Source organism: Acromyrmex echinatior, unplaced genomic scaffold, assembly GCF_024713525.1.
Source record: "Acromyrmex echinatior isolate Ae372 unplaced genomic scaffold, ASM2471352v2 Scaffold49, whole genome shotgun sequence".
Classification (NCBI taxonomy): Eukaryota; Metazoa; Arthropoda; class Insecta; order Hymenoptera; family Formicidae; genus Acromyrmex; species Acromyrmex echinatior.
In genome coordinates, this window is record NW_028259082.1 from 1 (window position 1) to 24217 (window position 24217).

At 37.4% G+C, this 24217-nt stretch overlaps 2 protein-coding genes across 2 annotated transcripts; both read right to left on the bottom strand.

Moving 5' to 3' along the window:
- Positions 1-8002: 8002 nt before the first annotated feature.
- Positions 8003-10706, bottom strand: LOC147906393 (uncharacterized). Its single transcript, XM_087416616.1, has 3 exons — positions 9438-10706; positions 9348-9370; positions 8003-9088 (listed from the first exon to the last, which is right to left on the bottom strand). Exons 1-3 carry the CDS (start codon positions 10347-10349, stop codon positions 8251-8253), a joined length of 1773 nt encoding a protein of 590 aa, XP_087272742.1. The 5' UTR covers positions 10350-10706; the 3' UTR covers positions 8003-8250.
- A 5381-nt stretch (positions 10707-16087) lies between these two features.
- Positions 16088-16531, bottom strand: LOC147906394 (uncharacterized). The gene has a single exon (XM_087416615.1). It carries the CDS (start codon positions 16529-16531, stop codon positions 16088-16090), a length of 444 nt encoding a protein of 147 aa, XP_087272741.1.
- Between the last annotated feature and the right edge of the window lie 7686 nt (positions 16532-24217).

Sequence of the window (24217 nt, forward strand, 5' to 3'; positions counted from 1 at the left end):
TCAACTATTCCTTTCGAGGTAATGTATTGGTAGCGTTTACAGACCTGTGAACGACCCTAGCGCAACATTCAGTCAAAGTTAGATTAATGTTTGAGAGGATTCTGTTCTCGAGTGGTATCAAACTTTTCTCTCTTAGAATTTCGTATAGTAAACGTAATGTGTGAATCTCAAATTTTATCATAATGAATGCAATCTCAATTTTAATCTCTGCTGATAGCTTGACACTAGGCTAGAGTGACCGTAATTCTCGCTTGTGTTTCATCTTTAACTTTTCAAAATTTTTGTAAAGTTCAACTTGTGTATTTGATTTCATTATAAATATGAAAGTCAGAAGTATCTTGTTATTGGCAATTCGTATATAAATATAAAATTTTTGATATAATATAATAATATAATAACATTTTTATTGCGTTTGCTAGAAAAAAATATATTTTTTTCGATTTGTGGGAAAGATGACTAAGAAAAGATGACGAAAAGATGTCTTTCTTATATTGTCTTTTCGATAAGATGAAAAGATATCGAGGTTAGTTAAAAGATTTAACCTGCCTTCGCAAACTTGATATTTTAGCTCTCTCCGAGACGTGGATTCGTGAGAACGATGATTCTGCTATTTATACTATTGAAGATTATAATTTCTTACGAGTTGACAGAGCTTATGCGTCACTGGGTACGTCGTATAATATATAAGTACTCACTGCCTTATTCACCCATTGATCTACGCATTCCTCTTGCGAATTCCACTATCGAAATTGTTGGTGCTGTTATACACCTCCGTAAAAAGCGGATAGCGATTTTTTCTGTTTACCATCCTCCTTAAGTCGATTCTGGCGATGCATGCCCTTGAAGCTCACTTGTGTTTATTATAACACAGACTGCATAATTTGTATGGGCGATCTTAATGTAGACCTTTTGAATCCATAATGAACCTATGCGAATTATACAGGGTGTCATGAATATACGGCCCCACTGATTCCGAGCAGGTAGAGTGGACTAAACTGAGCAGAAAAGTCCTCTACCATTTTGTAATGCTCGCAACAATTAACGAGATATTAACGTTTAAAAATAGCCGAATATGCACGTCCTCCCGACCTATTATTGCCGAAAGTATGGCCCACCGAGCGCGCGGGCCACGAGGAGAGGGGCTTACCGTCGCGAGCATCTAAGTTCAAAGGGCGTGGCGCGACTGTTAGGCCAATCCCGCTCCTCGTTTCATTTTCTCGTATCCCTTCCTCCACAGTCTGACCTATCTATTGTCACGAAAATGCTTGCTTATTGCTCATACTTTTCTGCTATCTAACTAATTATTAAACGACATTGCAATCCGTATTGTTCATCTAAAAGTGATCGCATTTTTCATCATTCTTTTTTCTTTTGTTTTCTCATTTATTTTTTACGTATATCATTTCGCGTTTTTTACATAAACTTTTCTATCATATTTTTCTTATGTATCTCATTTGCATACCTGTAACAAAACATATATACGTTTCCTCAAAATTGTTACTCATCAGCCTCGTTCATTCTTAAGGGGATGCTGGATCGAAGGCTGAAGTTAATCAAGGTCGATATTACAGGTTTTTATTTCCAATGTATAAGTTGCTTACGCCCTTTGAGTTAATATGATTATGCAGGTAATCCGATCGATTAATTATCGATATTTTTATTCCCTTTCCTACATTTCCATCTTAGCAGGGACGTGTATTAGGGTTGGTTCCACAAATGTAAAATTTATTTTGGAAATTTTTCCAATTTTAAAATTGAGAAAAAAATAAACCGTAATTGAAGTTAACACTTACATTTGCAGAATCGATCTTAGAAATACAATTGTATTATGTACACATGCAGTGTAGGCCGTGTTCCAATATATATCACCAGTATTAAAAATCTGTAATATACATAAGGTACAGATTTTTAACTTTAATAATTATATAGATACGAAGCCGTAGTAGCACTTTTTCCTTACGTCCAATACCACTTTAGGTAATAATAGTATCAATAAATGAATATGACATTGCACATACATAAAGTAATTCTTTTTCATGATTATCTTTATATATATGTATATATAAATATATATACATATATATATATATATATATATATATATATATATACATACTGTGAGGATAGGAGGCTATCGATAAAGAATATCTCTTAATTTAACTACGTAATAAAGTAAACTCTTTAATGGCTGTGAATGTACGATACATCGCACTCGTGTGTATACAAGGAATAATATATATAGTAGGGCGTGTCCAGAGTTGCCAACACCGAAGTTGTCAAGTCACGATCTCGTACTGCCATCTACCTATCCTCGAGATCGTTTCCTATTGGTCTCTGAATCCTAGTAATTTTTATGTCTGCTTATCTATACCTATTAACAAAAAATTATTATATTTATACAATAAAAACAACCTCTCACAATCAGCCTCCTTGGTTTTATTGATTCATGGTTGACATAAATTTCTTTACATTTTTTAGTAAAGTGGGGCCACTTAAGGGTTTAGTCAAACAATCTGCTCTCATGTTATCTTTTGGCTCATGTCTAACGAGAATGTTCTGTTCTTTCACTGTCTCTCGGATGTAATGGCATCTTCTATTCATGAGTTTAGATTTTGTTTTGAAATTTCCACCATTAACTAGTCTGACGGCGTTCAAATTGTCGCATCTCAGTTCACACTGTATCTCATTCGATAATCCAATCTCTTGCAATAGTTTGGCAGTCCATGTAAGCTCGTTTACTCCTTCTAACATTGCCTCTAATTCACTTTCTGTGGAAGATAATGCAACTCTCTTTTGTTTCCTGCATCTCCAATGTACTAAATCTCCATTCCAATAAAGTAGGATTCCATTGAACGATTTGGCATCTTCTGTTCTGTCCCACGACGCATCGGTTTCGCATTCTAATTTTTTAATTTTTCTTTGCTTCCCAAACTGTAGTGTGGGAAATCTGACTCAATGGATAAGTCAGAGTTCTTTTGACAAGCCCACGCTTGTCGTGTGATGTGATAAAGAAATTTACAATCGAGACTTAATTTGTAACTGTAAATATAATATTTATTTCACGAGTACAATTTTATACGAACGTACAGGACGAACACCTCTATTGATCTCCTAATATAATATTTCTTTTTTTATTATTTTTTTACGCTGCTAGGCAACTCGTTACCATCACAATCCTTAAGCTTACTACGCTCGCTGCGCTAGTGAGGCATTAAGAATTCCCCACATACTCCCCCCCGAGTGACAACGAATCCGGCACTTAGGTCTACCTTATAAAATATATACAACGTGTCATATAGAATATCTTAAAAGTATCTGACAAAAATTAATTACATTTTTGGAAGATCTGTTACAATTATAAGGCGAAAGTCACCTTCCTCTTCGGGCGCGCATATGTTCTCAAAGTTGGTCGCTCGTTGCTAGACGAATTAGCTGTTTGCCCTGTTTCTAGAATCGCACTACACAAATCATCGCGTATGCCATACGCTGGCTTCAAATTCTCGACTGATACACTGCGCTGTGCACCATTAACTTCAATATCGAAAACTCGATCCGAAATACGATTTATAATCTTGTGAGGGCCAGTGTAAGGACGCTCTAATGCTCTCTTGGTACCGCCCACCCGTAGAAAAACATGGGAACAAGAATATAAATTTTTAAATACGAATGCGCGTTTCTTGTACTTATGCTCTATTGAAATTGGCTTAACTTTGCGCATATGCTCGCGGAATTCCTCCATGAAAATTTGCGGACTAGGAGTGAAGTCGTCCGGCAGTATAAATTCTCCAACCCAGTACGAAATTCGCGAGTATCTTATCTGAATTTCTGGAGGTCACCGGTTTAGAACAGGTAACTCCGAATTGCAGTAGCGATGTTCGTCATCATATCATTACCACGGGCCCGCCGGTTGCTGAGCGTCCCAGGCGGTTAAGTCCGGAAAAATTAAAAGCGGCAAAGGCTGAATTTCAACGGCTAGTCAAAGCCGGTATTTGCCGTCCGTCCAGTAGTCCATGGGCAAGTCCCATTCACATGGTACCGAAAAAAGACGGATCATGGAGGATCTGCGGCGATTACCGTCGTCTTAACGCAATTACTGTGCCGGATAAATTTCCCGTACCGCATTTGCACGATTGCTCCTCCAATTTGCGTGGGAAAGTCATTTTTTCTAAGCTAGATCTGTATCAGGCATACAATCAAATTCCAGTGGCGCCGGAAGATATTCCGAAAACGGCTGTCATTACGCCTTTCGGGTTGTTCGAATATAAATTCATGACATTCGGTCTTAGAAACGCGAGTCAAACATTTCAGCGTCAAATCTTCCGCGCTCTAGGCGATCTGGAATTTGTGTTTGCATTCATCGACGACATACTCATAGCGTCGACGTCTCTTGAAGAGCACGAAGCTCATTTACGCATAGTGTTACAGCAATTAAAAAAATTTTATTTACGACTCAATGTAAATAAATGCGAGTTTGGCAAGCAGGAATTAGAATTCCTCGGATTTACGATTAACAGCGAAGGGTGTAAACCAACACTCGATAAAATTCAGGCTATTCGCGAATTTCCAAGGCCTAACACTATAGTCGAAATGCGTCGTTTTCTTGGGCTTGTCAATTTCTATCGTAAATTACTACATAATGCAGCTATCGTTCAGGCACCATTGAATGAGTACCTTCGCGATTCACGCAAAAATGACAAACGGCCAATCATATGGACGCCGGTGGCTGAAGAAGCGTTCAATGAGTGCAAGGAGAGTCTGGCCAACGCGACTATACTCTCTCACCCCTTCGACGCAGCCGAGACGCGCCTCGTTTGTGACGCGTCAGATTTCGCCATCGGGGCCGCCCTCGAACAACGTTTAGACGATTTTTGGAAACCGCTCGCATTCTTTTGGCGCAAATTAAATTCGGCACAACAGAACTACAGCGCGTACGATCGGGAGCTTACGGCGATCGCCGAGGCAATCAAATATTTTCGATATTTCCTCGAGGGGCGAAATTTCAAAATTGTGACCGATCACAAGCCTCTCATCTACGCGTTTTTGCAACGTTCCGAAAAAGCGTCACCTCGGCAACAGAGGCAACTTTCGTTCATCTCGCAGTTCACTACGCGTATCGAATACCTATCGGGTAAAGATAATATTGTGGCGGATTCCCTTTCCCGCATCGAAGCCATTCGTTTACCTGTTGAGATCGAACTTAATGAACTTGCACAGAAACAAGAACAAGACGAGGAACTACGATCTATTCGCGAATCTCCTGATTTTCCGCTTTCTATGAAGCGAATTCAATGGGGGCCGACGCATACTACACTGTACTGCGAAATGACTGGCGAGGCAATCTGTCCCTATATACCGGCATCTTTACGAGATCGCGTTTTTCATTTATTCCATGATGCGGCTCATCCGGGCCCTAAAGTCACGGATCGGGTAATTCGTCAACGATATGTGTGGCCCAACATGCATCGCGATATTACAAAATGGTGTAAGAATTGTCTTGACTGTCAGCAGTCAAAAATATCCAGACACGTTCGATTACATCCTGAAAAATTTGTCGCATCCGACGGGCGTTTCGAGCACATTCATATGGATTTAATAGGTCCCTTGCCTGAGTCGGACGGGTACAGATATTGTGTGACGATGATTGATAGATTTTCGCGTTGGCCAGTAGCAATACCTGTGAAAGATATTGAAGCCATTACAGTGGCACGCGCGTTTTATGACAACTGGGTAGCAAATTTTGGAGCACCCAAAACAATAACTACTGATCAAGGTACTCAATTTGAAGCGCAACTGTTTACGGCACTTCTTCAGCTGATCGGCTGTCAACGAATTCGTACCACGGCGTATCATCCCGCTTCGAACGGTATGATTGAGCGGTGGCATAGAAGCTTAAAAGCTGCTATTATGTGTCATGCCAATGAAGGTTGGTCACGAGTACTTTCGACCGTATTATTAGGTCTGCGTACTCATGTCCGCCTTGACACCGGCGCATCGCCTGCGGAATTTATCTATGGAACGACACTGCGCGTCCCCGGAGAATTTATACTGCCGGACGACTTCACTCCTAGTCCGCAAATTTTCATGGAGGAATTCCGCGAGCATATGCGCAAAGTTAAGCCAATTTCAATAGAGCACAAGCACAAGAAACGCGCATTCGTATTTAAAAATTTATATTCTTGTTCCCATGTTTTTCTACGGGTGGGCGGTACCAAGAGAGCATTAGAGCGTCCTTACACCGGCCCTCACAAGATTATAAATCGTGTTTCGGATCGAGTTTTCGATATTGAAGTTAATGGTGCACAGCGCAGTGTATCAGTCGAGAATTTGAAGCCAGCGTATGGCATACGCGATGATTTGTGTAGTGCGATTCTAGAAACAGGGCAAACAGCTAATTCGTCTAGCAACGAGCGACCAACTTTGAGAACATATGCGCGCCCGAAGAGGAAGGTGACTTTCGCCTTATAATTGTAACAGATCTTCCAAAAATGTAATTAATTTTTGTCAGATACTTTTAAGATATTTTATATGACACGTTGTATATATTTTATAAGGTAGACCTAAGTGCCGGATTCGTTGTCACTCGGGGGGGAGTATGTGAGGAATTCTTAATGCCTCACTAGCGCAGCGAGCGTAGTAAGCTTAAGGATTGTGTTGGTAACGAGTTGCCTAGCAGCGTAAAAAAATAATAAAAAAAGAAATATTATATTAGGAGATCAATAGAGGTGTTCGTCCTGTACGTTCGTATAAAATTGTACTCGTGAAATAAATATTATATTTACAGTTACAAATTAAGTCTCGATTGTAAATTTCTTTATCACATCACACGACAAGCGTGGGCTTGTCAAAAGAACTCTGACTTATCCATTGAGTCAGATTTCCCATAAATTATCACTTGATAATTGATAGTTCCTTTCAAATATCGAAGGATCCTCTTCAGTCCTGTCATGTGTATTGTTCTTGGGTCAGTATTGAATTGTGATAAGCAACTTAATGCGAAAGACAGATCTGGTATGGACGCTTAAATACATCAGTCGTCCCATTAATTCTTGATAAGTTCGGACGTCAACTCTTTCGCTCTCTTTGTACTCTTCCATTTTTACGTTTAAATCCATTGGAGATCTTACGATGTTACATTCTTCCATCTCGTATAATTCAAGTAATCTTTTTATATAATTCTTCTGATCTACATACACCTTGCCTTCTTCTTGTGTCACTTCCATTCCGAGTACAGTTTTTGCTTCTCCGAGATCTTTAATTTCCATATACTGTTCAATCTTTTTCATGAATCCTCTTTCGAATTCATCATCGCTTGATACTGTTATCATATCATCAACGTGAATACCGCAATATACGAATCTATTTTTTTCTATTGCATAGAATAAACACGGATCTTCTTTAGAATATTTCATTCCGCATTTAATCATAATCTCTGTTAGAAATTCGTTCCAACATTTTCCGGCCTGTTTGAGACCATAAATGCTTCTTTTTAATTTACACACTTTTTCGTGGTTTTCTTGTATCCCATCTGGTAGTTCCATGTAAATCTCTTCCTTTAACTTCCCGTGTAAATATGCGGTTTTTACATCGTAAATCTTCATTCTTCTCTGTTTTTGGGCAGATATACTGAATAGCAATCTTATTGTTTCAGTTTTTACCACAGGAGCGAACGTCTCATCATAATCCACTCCAGGACGTTGTCCGCACCCTTGGGCCACCAATCGTGCTTTATATCGTCGCTTTCTATTTGGATCTTCCTTGATGTTGAATACCCATTTGCTCTTGATCACTTTCTTATTTTTAAGTCTAGTTACAGTGTTCCATACTTCATGTTTTTCCATTGATTTTAATTCTTCAAATATTGCCTGTTTCCAATGTACCCATTCACTTGATTGTTTCGCTTCTTGAATATTCTTCGGTACTTCATTCTCCATTGTCATCAATGCCATCTGCTGCCCTTTGATTCTCTCAGACCTTCTAAGATTTCTGTATTCCCCTTCTTCCCTTTGTTCCTCTCTCATTTGTTGTTTTCGAGCTTCTATCATTTCTTTTGTAGTCCCTTTTGGTCTTCCTCTATTTTTCTTTTCCATCTGTTGTATTTCTGTTTCCATATCTTCGTTCTCTGATGTGATGTCATCGCTCTCATTTTCTGAAGATTCTCCTATAACTGCGTCTTCATATTCACTGCTTTCATCTTCTGTTCTTGCATTTTCTTCATTTTCTTCGATCCCTTCTTCTTCTTTAGTTTCTTTTTCATCTCTGCACTTTGATTCTCTCAGACCTTCTAAGATTTCTGTATTCCCCTTCTTCCCTTTGTTCCTCTCTCATTTGTTGTTTTCGAGCTTCTATCATTTCTTTTGTAGTCCCTTTTGGTCTTCCTCTATTTTTTATATGCACTGCTGTACACGCTGCTTCAGCCCAAAAAACTAGCGGCATTTGTGAGTCTGTCATCATTGTTCTTGTCATTTCTATTATTGACTTGTTAGCTCTTTCTACCACACCATTACACTGGGGTGTTCTTGCCGGGCTTAATTCGTGTTTTATTCCTTTCTGGCTGAACCACTCTTGTAAGTTCTTTCCTACGAATTCTCCTCCATTATCAGATCTGATAGCCTTTAACTTCATTCCAGTTTGATTCTCTTTCAGTAAAATTAGCTTCTTTAATTTTTCACCAGCTTCATTTTTTTCTTTTAAAAAATCGATAAATATTACTCTCGAATAGTCGATAATGGTAAATATGTATCTCTTACCGCCATATGACGACGGATTTATGGGACCTACTAGATCTATATGCCATAGTTCCATTATTTTGTTGGTTTTTCTATGTGTTAATCTGGGATGCGCTTTACGGCACATTTTTCCTTCCACGCATGTCTCACATTGACTTATCTCCTTGTCTGTTTCTTTTAATCCTGTCACTAGATCTTCTTTTTTCATTTCTTCGATGATCTTCTTGCTTGTGTGTCCGAATCTCTTATGCCAAATGTCCATTTCTTCTGTTCTCGCTGCTGTTTCATTTTTTATCACAGACGATTTGACATAGTATGCATTCTCCTCCCTGACGGCTGTCATTTTTATCTCATCCTTGTTCCTGTAAACAATGGCTCCATATTTATCAAATTCTACTTTGTAACCATGATCGGTGATTTTTGCTACCGATAATAAATTTATATTAATGTCTGGTACACATAATATATTTCTTAACCGTATCCTATCTTCATTAAAATTCTGTTTTATTACTATTATATTTCACCTCGACCATCTGAGGTTAGTTTTTTTCCTTCTTTGTCAGCCAAGGTAATGTCTCTTGTATCGTCCTCTATATTATCAAATACGACTTTATTGCTTACCATATGACTTGTTGCACCTGAATCTAATAGCCATATATAACCTTTCTTTATTTCATGCTCAGGCTCTTTATTTACTTTTGTTGTACTCACGTGTGATCGATCTCTTACAGTTAATACCGCTTCATCTGTAGTTTTTAATGTACTTTCATTATATCCTTGACTACGTCCTCTTCCTCTTCCTCTTGAGATTCCTCTAAATCCTCTTCCACGTGAAACGTTTCTCTTCTGTTCTCTGCAATCAACCGCGATGTGATTGTATCCCTGGCAATTAAAGCACTTCTTCCTGTTACGACATTCGCTTGATTTGTGACCACTCATTCCGCAATTGTAGCATGTATAGTTATTTCTTGATTTATCTCTGGCTTTTCTTACATATTCTTCTTTCGATGTTTTTTCATCTTTATGTTTGTCTCTTCGTATTTCCTCTTGTTTTAATGCATATCTTATGTCATTTATGGTTAGCTCTCTCTGTGTTTCAAACACTCGTACATTCTGATCGAATTCAGATTTTAATTCTCGTATAATATACATTCTCAATTCGTAATCCTCTATGTTTTTACCGAGTTGTCTGCATTGGTTTCTCAAAGCCTCAGCTCTATTAACGTACGCATCTACACTTTCGTCCTTATTCATTTTTAGATTTATCAATACACTTAATAATCTCGCCTTCAACTGCTCAGTTTCCGCTGCCATATTGTTTTTAATTAGATTCCATAATTTATTTGCATCCTTTTCGTGACTGTACTTCAATAATTGAGCTTTACTCATCGTGTTTATCATGACTGTACGTGCGGCGTAGTTATCGTCGTCCCATTCATTCCATAGCTTAAATTTTTCCGCATATCTTTCATCATCTTCTTCTGGTTTGTCGTTTGGCCTCACATTCATTACTTTTTTCCAAAGTTTCTTTGCCCTTAAGATTCCTTCTATTTTTTCGCTCCACAGGAAATAATTCGTGTCGTCAAGCGGTTCCACACAACTCAAATTCCAATTTTCAGCCATATTGAAAATGCGTCTTTTTTATGCTCAAGCAAACTCACGATATTCGATAACCTCACTCGGATACATTAAGCCAAAACCACGGATACACTAAGCCAACCACGTTCTGCTACCAATTTGTGAGGATAGGAGGCTATCGATAAAGAATATCTCTTAATTTAACTACGTAATAAAGTAAACTCTTTAATGGCTGTGAATGTACATCGCACTCGTGTGTATACAAGGAATAATATATATAGTAGGGCGTGTCCAGAGTTGTCAACACCGAAGTTGTCAAGTCACGATCTCGTACTGCCATCTACCTATCCTCGAGATCGTTTCCTATTGGTCTCTGAATCCTAGTAATTTTTATGTCTGCTTATCTATACCTATTAACAAAAAATTATTATATTTATACAATAAAAACAACCTCTCACACATACATACATACGTACATACAATACACACACACACATATATATATATATATATATATATATTATTTTATATATATGCATCAATAATTTACTAAATAAAATGTATGTAAAAGACAGAACAGTAAAATTAAAATAATTATCTTCATTTGTATTCATATGTAAATAATATGGTATGTTTCTTGTTTAGGAAGAAATTATTTCAACAAAATTGAAATAACTAATATCATATTTATTTTATTATTTTTCCTCTCAAAAGAAAAAACTTTGACCAGGGCACGTTTTGATTGATATGGGCCTGAGTAGGTCGATAATTCAGATCATTTCTATGGTTCAGCGACGCATTTTTCATGACAGCGCCGCTGTCGGAATATCGCGGAACTAAAATACTGCTCAGTTTCATGGCTTCACGTCAATTTCACTCGTAATATACAAACGAAATTTTCGGATGCACCTTTCTCTTAAACTAAAACTCTTACCGCGTTTCTAAAAGCATGGGATTGTTTAAGTTTTCGAACAATCTTTTAAGTTTTCTGCAATTCGTCAGCTACTTTTCATGAACGTGCAAGATCTGAAACTCTTATATGCAACACATATTGTGATGTGTTGACTACAGAAGCCGATAACAAAACTGTGTCTTTAATTTTCTTTCGTTTTTCGTATTCAAATGTAGCTGGCGATTTGCGTTGTTGTCGATACTTTAATTGTAGAGAAGGATTTTTCAATCTATAAACACAGTTACGAGAAAGGTGCTTTTAAAATTTAATGATAAAACAGGACACTCCAGCATCCCCTTAAGTGTTAAGGATGTCCATGATGGACCGAATTAACATTTGCGATACGCTACTGAAACGGAATAAAATTGAGCCATTTCTGAAGAGAATGATAACTGGTAATGAAAAATGGATCACATACGACAATCGAACTCCCAAAAGATCGTGGATAAAGGAAAGAGAGAAGGCACAAACAATCGCAAAACCTGGATTGACGAAAAAGGTGATATTGTGTGTGTGGTGGGATTGGAAGGGAATCGTTCACTATGAGCTGTTATCGCTCAATCAAACAATTAATTCTGAACTTTACTGTGAACAAGAGATTACAACAAGCAATTGAGAGAAAGTTGCCAGAATTAATTAATAGGAGAGGTGTCGTCTTCCATCACGACAACGCTCGACCACACACATCTTTGATAACTCGATAAAAATTGCGAGAGCTTGGCTGGAAAGTCTTAATGCATCTATCGTATAATCCTGACATAGCACCCTCAAACTATCATTTGTTTAGGTCTTTGCAGAACTCTCTTAATGGTATAAAGCTGACTTCAAAAGAGACCTATAAAAATCACTTGAAGCAGTTTTTCGATTAGAAATCACAAAAGTTCTATCGCGATGGGATTACTCTATCCCAAAAATGGCAAAATATTATTGAAAATAATGGAGTATCTTTGGTTTAAATAAATTGATTTTAATACTCTAAGAAAAATACTTGAATTTTACTAAAAAAAACCGCAACGAACTTTTTTCCACATCCAATATTTTATTGATTTTTTTTGTTTTACAAGGGAGGAGAAAATCTTCACCAGCCCTCACCCGAGGGAGATCCCGAAGGGATACCCATCGGGGAGGGAAGATACCCAGCGGCCCGCACCACTGGATGTACCGGATTCAACCGCCCCGTAATCCTGAAGGATACACCGGAGCGGCCGCCTACCGACTAAAAACTCCTCCCTTTTGCATACTACGACACAGACCAGAGGAGGGTACTCCGGAACCGCATATCGTCAGGGTATTCTCCAATCTTTAGAGCTACTAGGCTCTCTATCGCCATACGGGTTCTCTAAATACAGGGTCCGGCAAAATGATCTCCCACATTTTAATCTTTAATAAAAACGCCATTGTAAATGCTATTTAGATTTTATTTTTATTAACTGAAAATTTATGCTATGCCATTTGTTTTTATTGAGTTTTGAAAATTACAGAATCCAAGTAGCGACTATTTTTTTCGATACACATTCGAAGCTGATTTTTAAAAGTTTCCATCACTCGAGCAATAATTTGAGGCGATATTCCTGTAATTTCTTGGCGTATTGCTGCTTTCAATTCGTCAATGGTTCGGGGGTGATGTTGAAAAACCTTCGCTTTCAGGTAGCCCCAAAGGAAAAAGTCGCATGGGACAAGATCGGATGACCAAAACTTAGAGAACTTGAACATTCGGATGTGTGGTTTCAACAGGATGGAGCTACGGCTCATACGGCAAGAAGGACAATGGACGTTTTAAGGGAAATGTTTCCAGAACGCGTAATCTCGTTACGTGGAGACGTTGGGTGGCCTGCGCGTTCACCCGATCTTGCCCCAGGCGACTTTTTCCTTTGGGGCTACCTGAAAGCGAAGGTTTTTCAACATCACCCCCGAACTATTGACGAATTGAAAGCAGCAATACGCCAAGAAATTACAGGAATATCGCCTCAAATTATTGCTCGAGTGATGGAAACTTTTAGAAATCAGCTTCGAATGTGTATCGAAAAAAATGGTCGCCACTTGGACTCTGTAATTTTCAAAACTCAATAAAAACAAATGGCATAGCATAAATTTTCAGTTAATAAAAATAAAATCTAAATAGCATTTACAAAATCTAAATGGCGTTTTTATTAAAGATTAAAATGTGGGAGATCATTTTGCCGGACCCTGTACAATAATGCAGCGTAGCACTGTCTCTCCGCAGAATATACAAAAGTGGGTGACGGCTCACTCCAAATGTATACACAAAGACCTTAACTTAAATTTATACGCAACTCGCTCATAATACACAACTATATACATAATTATATACAAAAATATATACAGACGCCTGCACAACATGCCAGCGGCGCAGAGCCACTACAGCTCCTCATCGAAGCTATGCAGGTTCGAAGGAGAGACTAGCGCACCCCCAGGTGGACCAAGTCCACGCTCACGAGCACGCTCATCCTCCTCCTTCCGCCGCATAACCGTCTCACAAAAATTCGCAAAAGCCGAACACGCTTCGGGAGAACGCATGATGGTCCTCACCACCGCCCTGAAGGTCCTGAAGATCCTTTCCACCTCCACGAACTCCAGCAACCCACGCCTCTGCTCCGTCCAGGCTGGACAAAACAGAAGAGTGTGGGCCGCCGTTTCAACCACCGCTCTACAAAAAAGACAAATCGAATCCTGCCGTCGTATCTTGAAGGTAGGACTCAAAGATCCCGTGCCCCGTCAAAACCTGAGTAACACGGTAAGTAAGGGCACCATGCGCCCTTCCCATCCAGATCTCTAAGTCCTCCACGAAGGCGCCCCGAATAGCCGCACCGGGACCGTTCGGAGACAATCCCATGAGACGCTCACTCCACTTCGAGACAGCGACGACGCTCCATCTCGATCAACATTAAGCTCACCCGAGGCGCAATAACCCCATTTCGAGCTATGATATCCCGCCGACGAAGGTAAGACATTCTCAATCGATTCGCAATTATATCGAAAGGGACCATCTCTGAGAGGACAGCTGCAGCCTCGTGAGAAATGGTGCGATACTCATGGATAATCCTGAGGGCAAGCTGCCGCTGTAGCCTACGCGCATCCCTCAGGATCCCTCGGTTGTCGGCCACAGTCTGCGCCCAAATCGGAGCACCATATAAGGCAACCGACATCACCACCGTCGCGTATAAACATCGCCGTCGCTCGCCGGGGCCACCAATGTTGGTGGTAAGACGCGCCAAAGCCATCGCCATGTCCCAGGCTTTGGGCAGAAGAAGGCGGAAGTGGTCCTGGAAGGTCCACCGCGAATCCAGAGTTAAACCCAGGTATTTCATGGCAGACCCAATCGAAACCGTCCCCCCGAATATTAGCGTCGACCGGCGTCTCCTCAGCCGAGAAGGTCACAGTCTTGGCAACCGAGACCTTGGAGACCCTGAGCCCAAGACGCTCTATAGACCAAGAAGGTAGCCGTCACCTCAGTCCTCACACGCGCCTCTTCAAATGAACCGGCACATGCCACCAAAAGGCTATCGTCCGCATAACAAATTATCGACAGTTGAAGCTTCAGAATGGAATCATACCCGATGTTCCACAGGGTCTATCTCAACACCGAACCCTGTGGAATTCCGCACCTATGTCTAACGACACAGCCACCACACTCCCATCCCGCAGAATCTCGTCGACGCGCTCCATTAGATTTCAAATCGCATCGATCGTGGAGCGATGTTGGCGGAAGCCAAACTGGCCGTCTGCCAACCCTCCGATGCATCCAGAAAGGCATGCAGTCTACGGATCACTACCCTCTCGAAGAGTTTCCCCGCCTCGCTTAACAGACATATAGGCTTGTACGAGGACGGGGAAAGGTCTGGCTTACCCGGTTTCATGATAAGCACCAGTCTGGCCCCCTTCCAATCACGCGAGAAGTGCCCCTCCCTGAGACAATCCGAAGCATTTAGCCCATGACGGAGCAAGATACCTCATTGTGTCTTTAACAACGACACCCGCGACATCGTCCGGGCCAGGTGCCTTCCCGGACTTAATCTTAAATCCGGCCTTTAGGACTTCCTCTACCGTAACTGCGAGATCCTGCCAAATAAATGTCACATCAGTGTCCTGTGGAGAACGATCCGACGGGAAGAGACGATATCTCCCACAGTCTCAGAGGGGAGCATCTCCACGATCGAGGCGCCGCCCGCACACAGCTTTTTAAGAACGACCCGATAGGGCATCCCTCAAGGGTCTCTGTCCAGATCGTTAATCAATTCGGCCCATACCTTTATCTTAGAACGGACGATCGCTCTTCTGAAGTTGCGTCTAGCCTCTCGTAAGGCATCTCAAAGCTCGCATAGGGATTCCCGAGAGATTTTCCTCCTCACACACGAGACGCCTTCTGCACGCGTTGCAGATACGGCGAAGACCTGCAATCTCCTGGTTCCACCAATAAGTGATGGGTCTCCTCGACAATCCCCTCCTGGGCATCCGAGATATCTCGGAGTATCTGGTCCATCCGTTCCGCTCCCAGAACAACGTCTTCGGAATATCGCTCCAAGCCGAAAAGACCGCCGCAGCCTCCATTAGGTTCGGATTGACCTTTCCGATAACCCATCTAGGAAAGACCTTAAGGGCAGTCCCTTCGATAACGGATCCAGTCAAAGAGGCATCAACTTCAAAAAATACGTATTTGTGGTCCGAAAGGGACTCCACCTCCTATCTCACACGCCAAGAGATGATCCTCCTAGCCGCAGAGGACGATGCCAACGTGAAATCGATGCATGACACATCATGCGTACGTTGGTTCTAAAACAACGTTAAGCAACTGTAGGTTTAAAAGTCCCAATCAGTCCAACAAAAGTCTTCCCCTCCTGTTGGATTGTTCGGGGTCCCAAGCAGGCGCCCGTGCGTTAAAGTTACCCAACACGATTATCGGGCGTCCAATCACTTCACGCATTTTCGCCTCCAACTCGCGTAAGTCACGTAGGAATTCCCCATCACTAAGACTGGGAGGAAAGTAACATGACACAACAATCATATCCCCCCAGTCCACTGCCGCGAACCGTGTACCCCTCCAACGAGGAGAGCACGGCACCCTCGAGCGACTCCACTGCCAAATAACAGCGGCCGAGAGAGGAGTGTCCGTGGAGGCCAACCAGCGATCGCCATCCGGAACGCGATTCGGCTCCGACACCGCGACTAGCCTCAAATCAAACTCCTCGTAGACCCTAGCAATTAGATCTTGCGAGGGTCTCGACCGGTTAACGTTAATCTGGGCCAATCTAACCATCATCCGCATAGACTCCTCGTCCGCGAGAACCGGACCCCCCGATTAGCCCCAGCGAATGTACCCGCCACACAGCTCACGCGTGAGTCTCCATTCGCCGGCACTTGTCTACGACCATTAAGGGGATGCTGGAGCGAAGGCCGAAATTGATCAAGGTCGATATTACAGGTTTTCATTTCCAATGTATAAGCTGCTTATACATTATACAGCCGCCCTCTGAAGTTAATGATCATGCAGGAAATTCGATCGATTAATTATCGATATTTTTATTCCGTTTCCTACATTACCATCTTAACAGGGACGTATATTAGGGTCGATTCCACAATGTAAGATTTATTTTGGAAAATTTTCCAATTTTAGAATTGAAAAAAAAAACATAATTGAAGTAAATCTTATATTTGTAGAATCGGACCTTAGAAATTTAGTTGCATTATATACATATTTAGTTGTATTATATACACATGCAATGTAGGCCGTGTTCTAATATATATCACCAGTACTAAAAGTCTGTAATATACATAAAATACAGATTTTTAATTAATAGATATATCGATATGAAGCCGTAATAGCTCTTTTTTCTTACATCCAATGCCATTTTACGATAATATATTATCATAAATGAATATCATAATATATATATATATATATATATATATATATATATGAATATTCATGCAGATATTCTCTATGTCCATTTTTATGCAATATTAAAATTTTATATTATAATATGTATAATGATATATAAAATGTAATTCTAACGTTTTATATAAAAAGACATTCATGAATACGAATTACAATTACATTTTATGTGTATTATAATATATATGTATATACACAATGACACAAAAAATATTATACTAGTATTGATATATTAGTGAAGACATGTTAGTGAATTAATGATATATGCAATATTAAAATTATATTTTGGGTACATTATTGTGTATATGTACATTATAATACATATAAAATATAATTATATTATAATTTATTATATATTCACTAATAATGTTTTGTTATATGTTACAACAATGTTAGAATTATCTTATATAATGTACATACAATTTTCTATATTAGATACATAGTCGACATATTAATAATATATAAGTACTATAAGTACTATAAGTATCTATCTCTTTTTATTAGACAGAGTAAAAAGAGTTATATTATGTATGTGCAATGTCGTATTCATTTATATAAGTATATATATATTATATATGAAACACAATAATATATGTTACATCTTGACTAAACCCTAAATGATATTGATCATAGGAAAAAGTGATACTACAACTGTATTTCGATATTCACTGCGAGTACTGAAAATATGTAACTATAGATTTTCAGTATTGACAGTGTACATTGACACATGGGCCTATATAATAGCATTTTTCCTGTCGTACAATGTCATTTTAGGTCAGGATGTGATATGTATTAGCTATATATAGATATATTACACATATAATATACATAGCTATATCATTTTTTGCTATGTTTAATATGTAGAAATTAAAATACGTAGAAGTTAATCATGTTAAAATATTAGTGATGTACTTAAATATAATACACACATAGGCAATATTGTACAATACTATTACTTGTACATATACCTATGTACTATAATGTGTGAATATACATACGTTGCAGATAGAAGTTATTAATGCTAAGCTGTTTATGCATTCTCTGTGTTTAAATGTGCAATATTAAAATTGTATACATATATAAAATATATATATATATATAATGCGTGTATATATATATATATATTAGGTGTTGGAATTAATTCGTAGCGTTTTTTAATGAAAGAATGTTATTTATTTCACATGAGCATTAAAAAATACATTAATGAAAGTACTTCCCATCACTTGTAAAACGCTACGAATTAATTCCAACACCTAATATATATATATATATATATATATATATATATATATATATACACATAAAATGAGGATTTATCAGAGGATTCGTAATTTGATTTTTTTTTTTTAAGATGTTACGTCTGATCATCTGCGTTTGACTATCGTTAGCTTTGATTTATGTTCGTTGTTATTCTGATATTGAAAATATAAAAGTACATATCAATAATATTTGACCATAAAAAAATATATCTCTTTTTATTAAACGTAGAAAAAAGAGGACATCAGTACACCTTTTTGTTATACGTAACAAAAAGAGATGAAGTAGCTACACACGTATGTGAATATGAATTAGAAATATATTTTATAATGTACACATCATAATGCACATAAAATATAATCCTATATTCACTAATGTGTCTATATTATATCTGCATGAAAAGCTAAGTATAAATAACTTTTATCTCTTTTTATTATGGACCTTCTACAATAACACATTAGTTACAAATCAGAAGTCAGAAGCTAAAAATTGATCAATCACAGCCAATTTTTAGCGTTTGACTTCTTATTTATGGCTGAATTATGGCTTATAATTGTAAAAGGCCCATTAAACATAATAAAAAGAGATGGAATAGCTACATATATACAAGTATGTGCAATGTATTTACGTACTGACAATACATGTTACATCCTAAGTTAAAATGACATTGGGAATAAAGGAAAAAGTGCTATTACATTACACGTGTATACATGTATTTCAAATACATGGTTGCATCCGAAAATATATCTAAGTCACAGTCAGAGTGTTCATTTAGTAAAAATATACTTATTGTAACTTGCTGTTAGTCAACGTACATTGACCTGTAAGTGTATATATTTGCTAAAACACTTTGAATATGATATACCTACATTTCATAAACGTACAGCATCGTATAAAAATTATGCATGTGACTATTGACTGTGTAATGTATGTTGTATTAGGTGTTGGAATTAATTCGTAGCGTTTTTAATGAAAGAATGTTATTTATTTCACATGAGCATTAAAAAATACATTAATGAAAGTACTTCCCATCACTTGTAAAACGCTACGAATTAATTCCAACACCTAATATATATATATATATATATATATATATATACATATATGTATAACATATATATTATATAGGGTGTCCAAAAAGACTCCGGATTTAGAAGCTGAATATGAAGGTGACTATAACTAATCGTAAAGGAATGTGAACTTTTATCGGCATGCATAGTACGCCAAAATATAATGCGTTGCCCTATGATTCACGTTTTACGATTCAATTACGACCATCCTTGTGCTAAGGCTAATACATAACGTTTTTAGAAAAAACGCTTCAGACAAAAGTTGTAAGGTTTCAAAGAAGCTATTTACTGATATTCAGTTTTTTTTCTTCATTAGTTTCTTTGTTTCGTTTATGTCAAGCAATTAGCTTTTGATTCCATCATGCATCTATTTGCATTTCTTTAATTGCAGACGCAAAATTCTATAAATTGGTTCCGTAATTGTATTTCACCAAATTTAATAATCGAAATGCTTCTGCCAATAAATTAAAAATAGTCAGTCCACGATAAACGCCTCTGACATTTATCTGTAACTAGCCAAAGCACGATTTACGGCTGTGGCATTTTGTTATAGCTAGCCAGCTCACAATTAACACTTCTGGCAGTAAATTAAAAATAGTCAGCCCACGATGAACGCCTCTGACATTTGTCTATAACTAGCCAAAATATGATTTATGGCTGTGACATTTTGTTATAGCTAGCCAGCTCACGATTAACGCCTCTGGCAGTAAATTAAAAATAGTCAGCACACGATGAACGCCTCTGACATTGGATCATAATTAGGCAAAGCGCAATTTATTGTTATAACAATAAATTTAATCATATCACTTGCATGATAAATAAAAGAGATATTTTCACGAATAACATAAAGATGCTAACCTTTCTCATTCTGACTTTATAGGGTGCCAACAAGAAACACACATCACAATAACCAATTTTGGCCTTCTAGAGTGCCTTCTAACAAGAGACACAGTGCGACACAGTGCATCATTACAATCTTGTTCGATAATACAAGGATGAGGTATTGTACTGTATTGTACTGAGTTGCTTGTTATAAAGCACCCATAACCTTCTCTTATCAAAGGCAGACAATATTCTGCTACTACATTTTTTTTATTTTGTGGACAAAAAACACTATATAAATATATATATATATATATATATATATGTATATATACATATACACATTTATACATACACATACACACACACACACACACACACATAATATATATGGTTGTGTGTAGAACACTACTATACTACATTGACAGTACTGTTGTGCGGCAATGATACTGTGAACGCGGGTCATATTGGTTACAGCTGATTGACTCGTATAACGCCGTTGTTTTCTACACATACAGCGTCACGCAAAATGATATATGTACGCATATATATTTACACATACATATAAAAAATTTTTATTTATCACTCTAAGAAAAAAGATACATAATCGATATCATGATCACATTATCTTTTCCTTAGCGACTAATTAAGAAATGGCGTTCACCGTCTAAATCCACGTTATTGTAAAAAAACTCTCTATTATCTTTGAAGTTCTATTATTGATACGTCATTTAAGTGTATTCTCCAGGTTTATTCCACTAAAAAAAAATACAAATAGATGACCAGATGTATGATGCGGTAAAGTAAAATTTTATATTACATTCTGTGGCACAAAAACGTGATCAGTAACTCTTTGAAACTGAATGTATCATAAAAATAATAAAGTAACATTTTAAAAGTACAATACATTTAGTAAAATGCATTAAGTTATTAATATGATGTTTAATCACCATTATTAAGAAAGTACAATATTATGTAGGAAGGAAAATATTTTCATGACAATTTGCTGGAAGATATGGTCGCAGCATGTTTCTTATACTGACATTCTTGAGATACACGTCCACGCGTGAGCGGTTCGGCCGTCAAGCGTCGAGCGGTTGTGAAGGAAAAGTAGGCAGCATTTCAGAAATCGGCTCGAAATGCGCAACTAATTTCAAGCACATTGAAGTACACGTATATAATTTCTGAAATTTTATAAAAAGTATATTTGGAGTAATATGTTTATTAATAATGTTATTTATTAAATAAAAATTAAAAAAGGAAAAAGCAGAATCGAACATAAGATCTCCAATATTCTGATCTTGCACCCAACGCCCGAGACCACGCTGAGTTCTTGTAGATCACCTCGACGAACGCGATACATATAGTGCACGGAAAGTCGTAAACTATTGTATATCTCATCAATATTTACGTTTTGAAATCATTTTTGCATTTGCATTTTTGCTACGTTAATGAGAAAGATATATGATTAATATAATTTAATAAAAAGAAAATGAAAGAATTTTAATTCACAAACACGGTTGCCAGCTCTCCGTTTTTTTTTTGCCAGACTTCGGTTGCTTGGACTAATATTTAATACTCCAGCAGACGACAAAAATTGGAGATTTTCACATCTGCTGGAGTATTGAATATTAGTCCAAGAAACCGAAGTCTGTCAAAAAAAAACGGAGAACTGGCAACCGTGTTCGTGATTTAAAATTCTTTCAATTTCTGTTATTTCGATAGAGCGAGACAGAGAAAAAAAAACGGATAGAAGCTCCGATTGTAATCGGTGAGTCTCCGCGCGGACACGCCGAACTGGGCCCGCTAGCAAAACAATGAGTCTGTCTCTGTCCTTCTCTCTGTGGTCGCTTATTTCTAGCGACCGAAAATATTTTCTCGACGATCTCGGCCGCTTGGCGTGTATCATAAGGAGGAAAGAGACATTTTAGACAATACATAATTTTTATTAAATTATATTAATCCTTTGCCCTACGATTTAAGTTACGATGACGCGTGCCATAATTAACAGCCTGGAACATATTGTTTATGTTTGGCCTGATAGACATACCACGGCTCTCATCAATGATACTTATGTTTGCGCGATTTCTTTATCACGAGTCTCACACGATATTAGTGAAAGAGTTAATCATATACCTTTCTCATTAATATATAATAGCAAAAATGATTTCAAAACGTGATAGTTAACGAGATATAGTTTATGATTTTCCGTGTATTTTATGTATCACGTTCATAGAGGCGGTTTGCAAAAACTCAGCGTGGTCTCGGGCGTTAGGTGCGAGATCAGAATGTTGAGGATCCTATGTTCAATCCTGCTTTTTCCTTTTTTTTCTTAATTTTTTTTTTAAACAAATAACGTTATTAATGAACATATTACTCCAAATATATTTTTATAAAATTATATGTGTACTTTAGTGTGCTCAGAACTAGTTACACATTTCGAGCCAATTTCTGAAGTGCTGCCTATTTTTCCTTTACAACCGCTCAACAGTCGACGGCTGAACCGCTGGATCGCGCGCGGACGTGCATCTCAGGAGCGTCACAGTATAAGAAACATGCTGCTATCATACCTTCCAACATGAAAATTATCATGACAACATTTTAGCATGAAAATTGTCATAAAAATATTTTCCTTCTTACATAATTGTTATTTTCTTAATAATAGTGATTGAACATCATATTAATAAATATATATTAGGTGTTGGAATTAATTCGTAGCGTTTTTAATGAAATAATGTTATTTATTTCACATGAAATATTATGTACTTTTAAAATATTTACTTTATTATTTTTATACATTACATTGATACATTTGGTTTTCTTTCAAAGAGCTACTGACCACGCTTATGTGCCACAAAATGTAATATCTTTTAACATAGAATACTGATAATATCAATTTAAGACTAATAAGAGTCGATACAGAACGAAATGCATAATTTTAAACTGGAATAATTCAACTTCAATAACTCCGTGATGTCTTCTTTATTCAACATGTGAGTAAAGAAGGCATGTTGAATAAAGAAGACATCAGAAGACTAAGAAAAGTAAAGGATTGATAATTTGCTAGAAGATACGGAGCATATTTCTTAGTGCAACGCTCCTGAGATACACATCCGCGCGCGATCCGGTGCAGCTCAGCCGTCAAGCATTGAGCGGCGGCGGCGGGGGGAAAGAAGGCGATGCTTCAAAAGTCGACCCAAAATTTAACATGTATTTCAATAACTATAGGAAGAATACCGAATCATTTAATAGATAAATAAAAAATTATTTGTATGTTGCATATAAAGGCACATATAAAGGTTTTTTGATTTGTTAATTATAAAATTATATTGACATCATCCTTATAATTATATTAATCATCCTTATAATTATATTAATCGCACTTTTGCGATTTGATTGATTATCAGAATTTTCTTTCGGATGATAATTATAAAAAAAACATTTCACAGAAAGTACTGATCGACATAACATTATTACAGAAACATGATTTTTTTTTTTTTTTTTTGGATTTTTTCTAAAGGTAAATTAAAACATTTAGAAATACACATATAATTTCAATAATTAAATAAAAATATATTTAGCCTATAATATATATTTTTTTTAACAATGTCACTTATTTAAAAAAAAAATTATGAAAAAAGAATAAAGGAATTGATCATGAGATCTCTAACATTCAGATCTCGCATCTTACGCGTGAGACCACACCGAGGTCTTGCAAATCATTTCTATGAACGTGGTATATAAGGCTCATGGAAAATCATAGAAATATCAATATCCCGTAAATTATCGTGTCTTGAAATTATTTTTGCTATTATACATAAATTGGAGGGATATAGGATTAACATAATTTATTAAAACTTATATGTTATCTATAATGTTCCTTCTCCTCTTAATTATACAC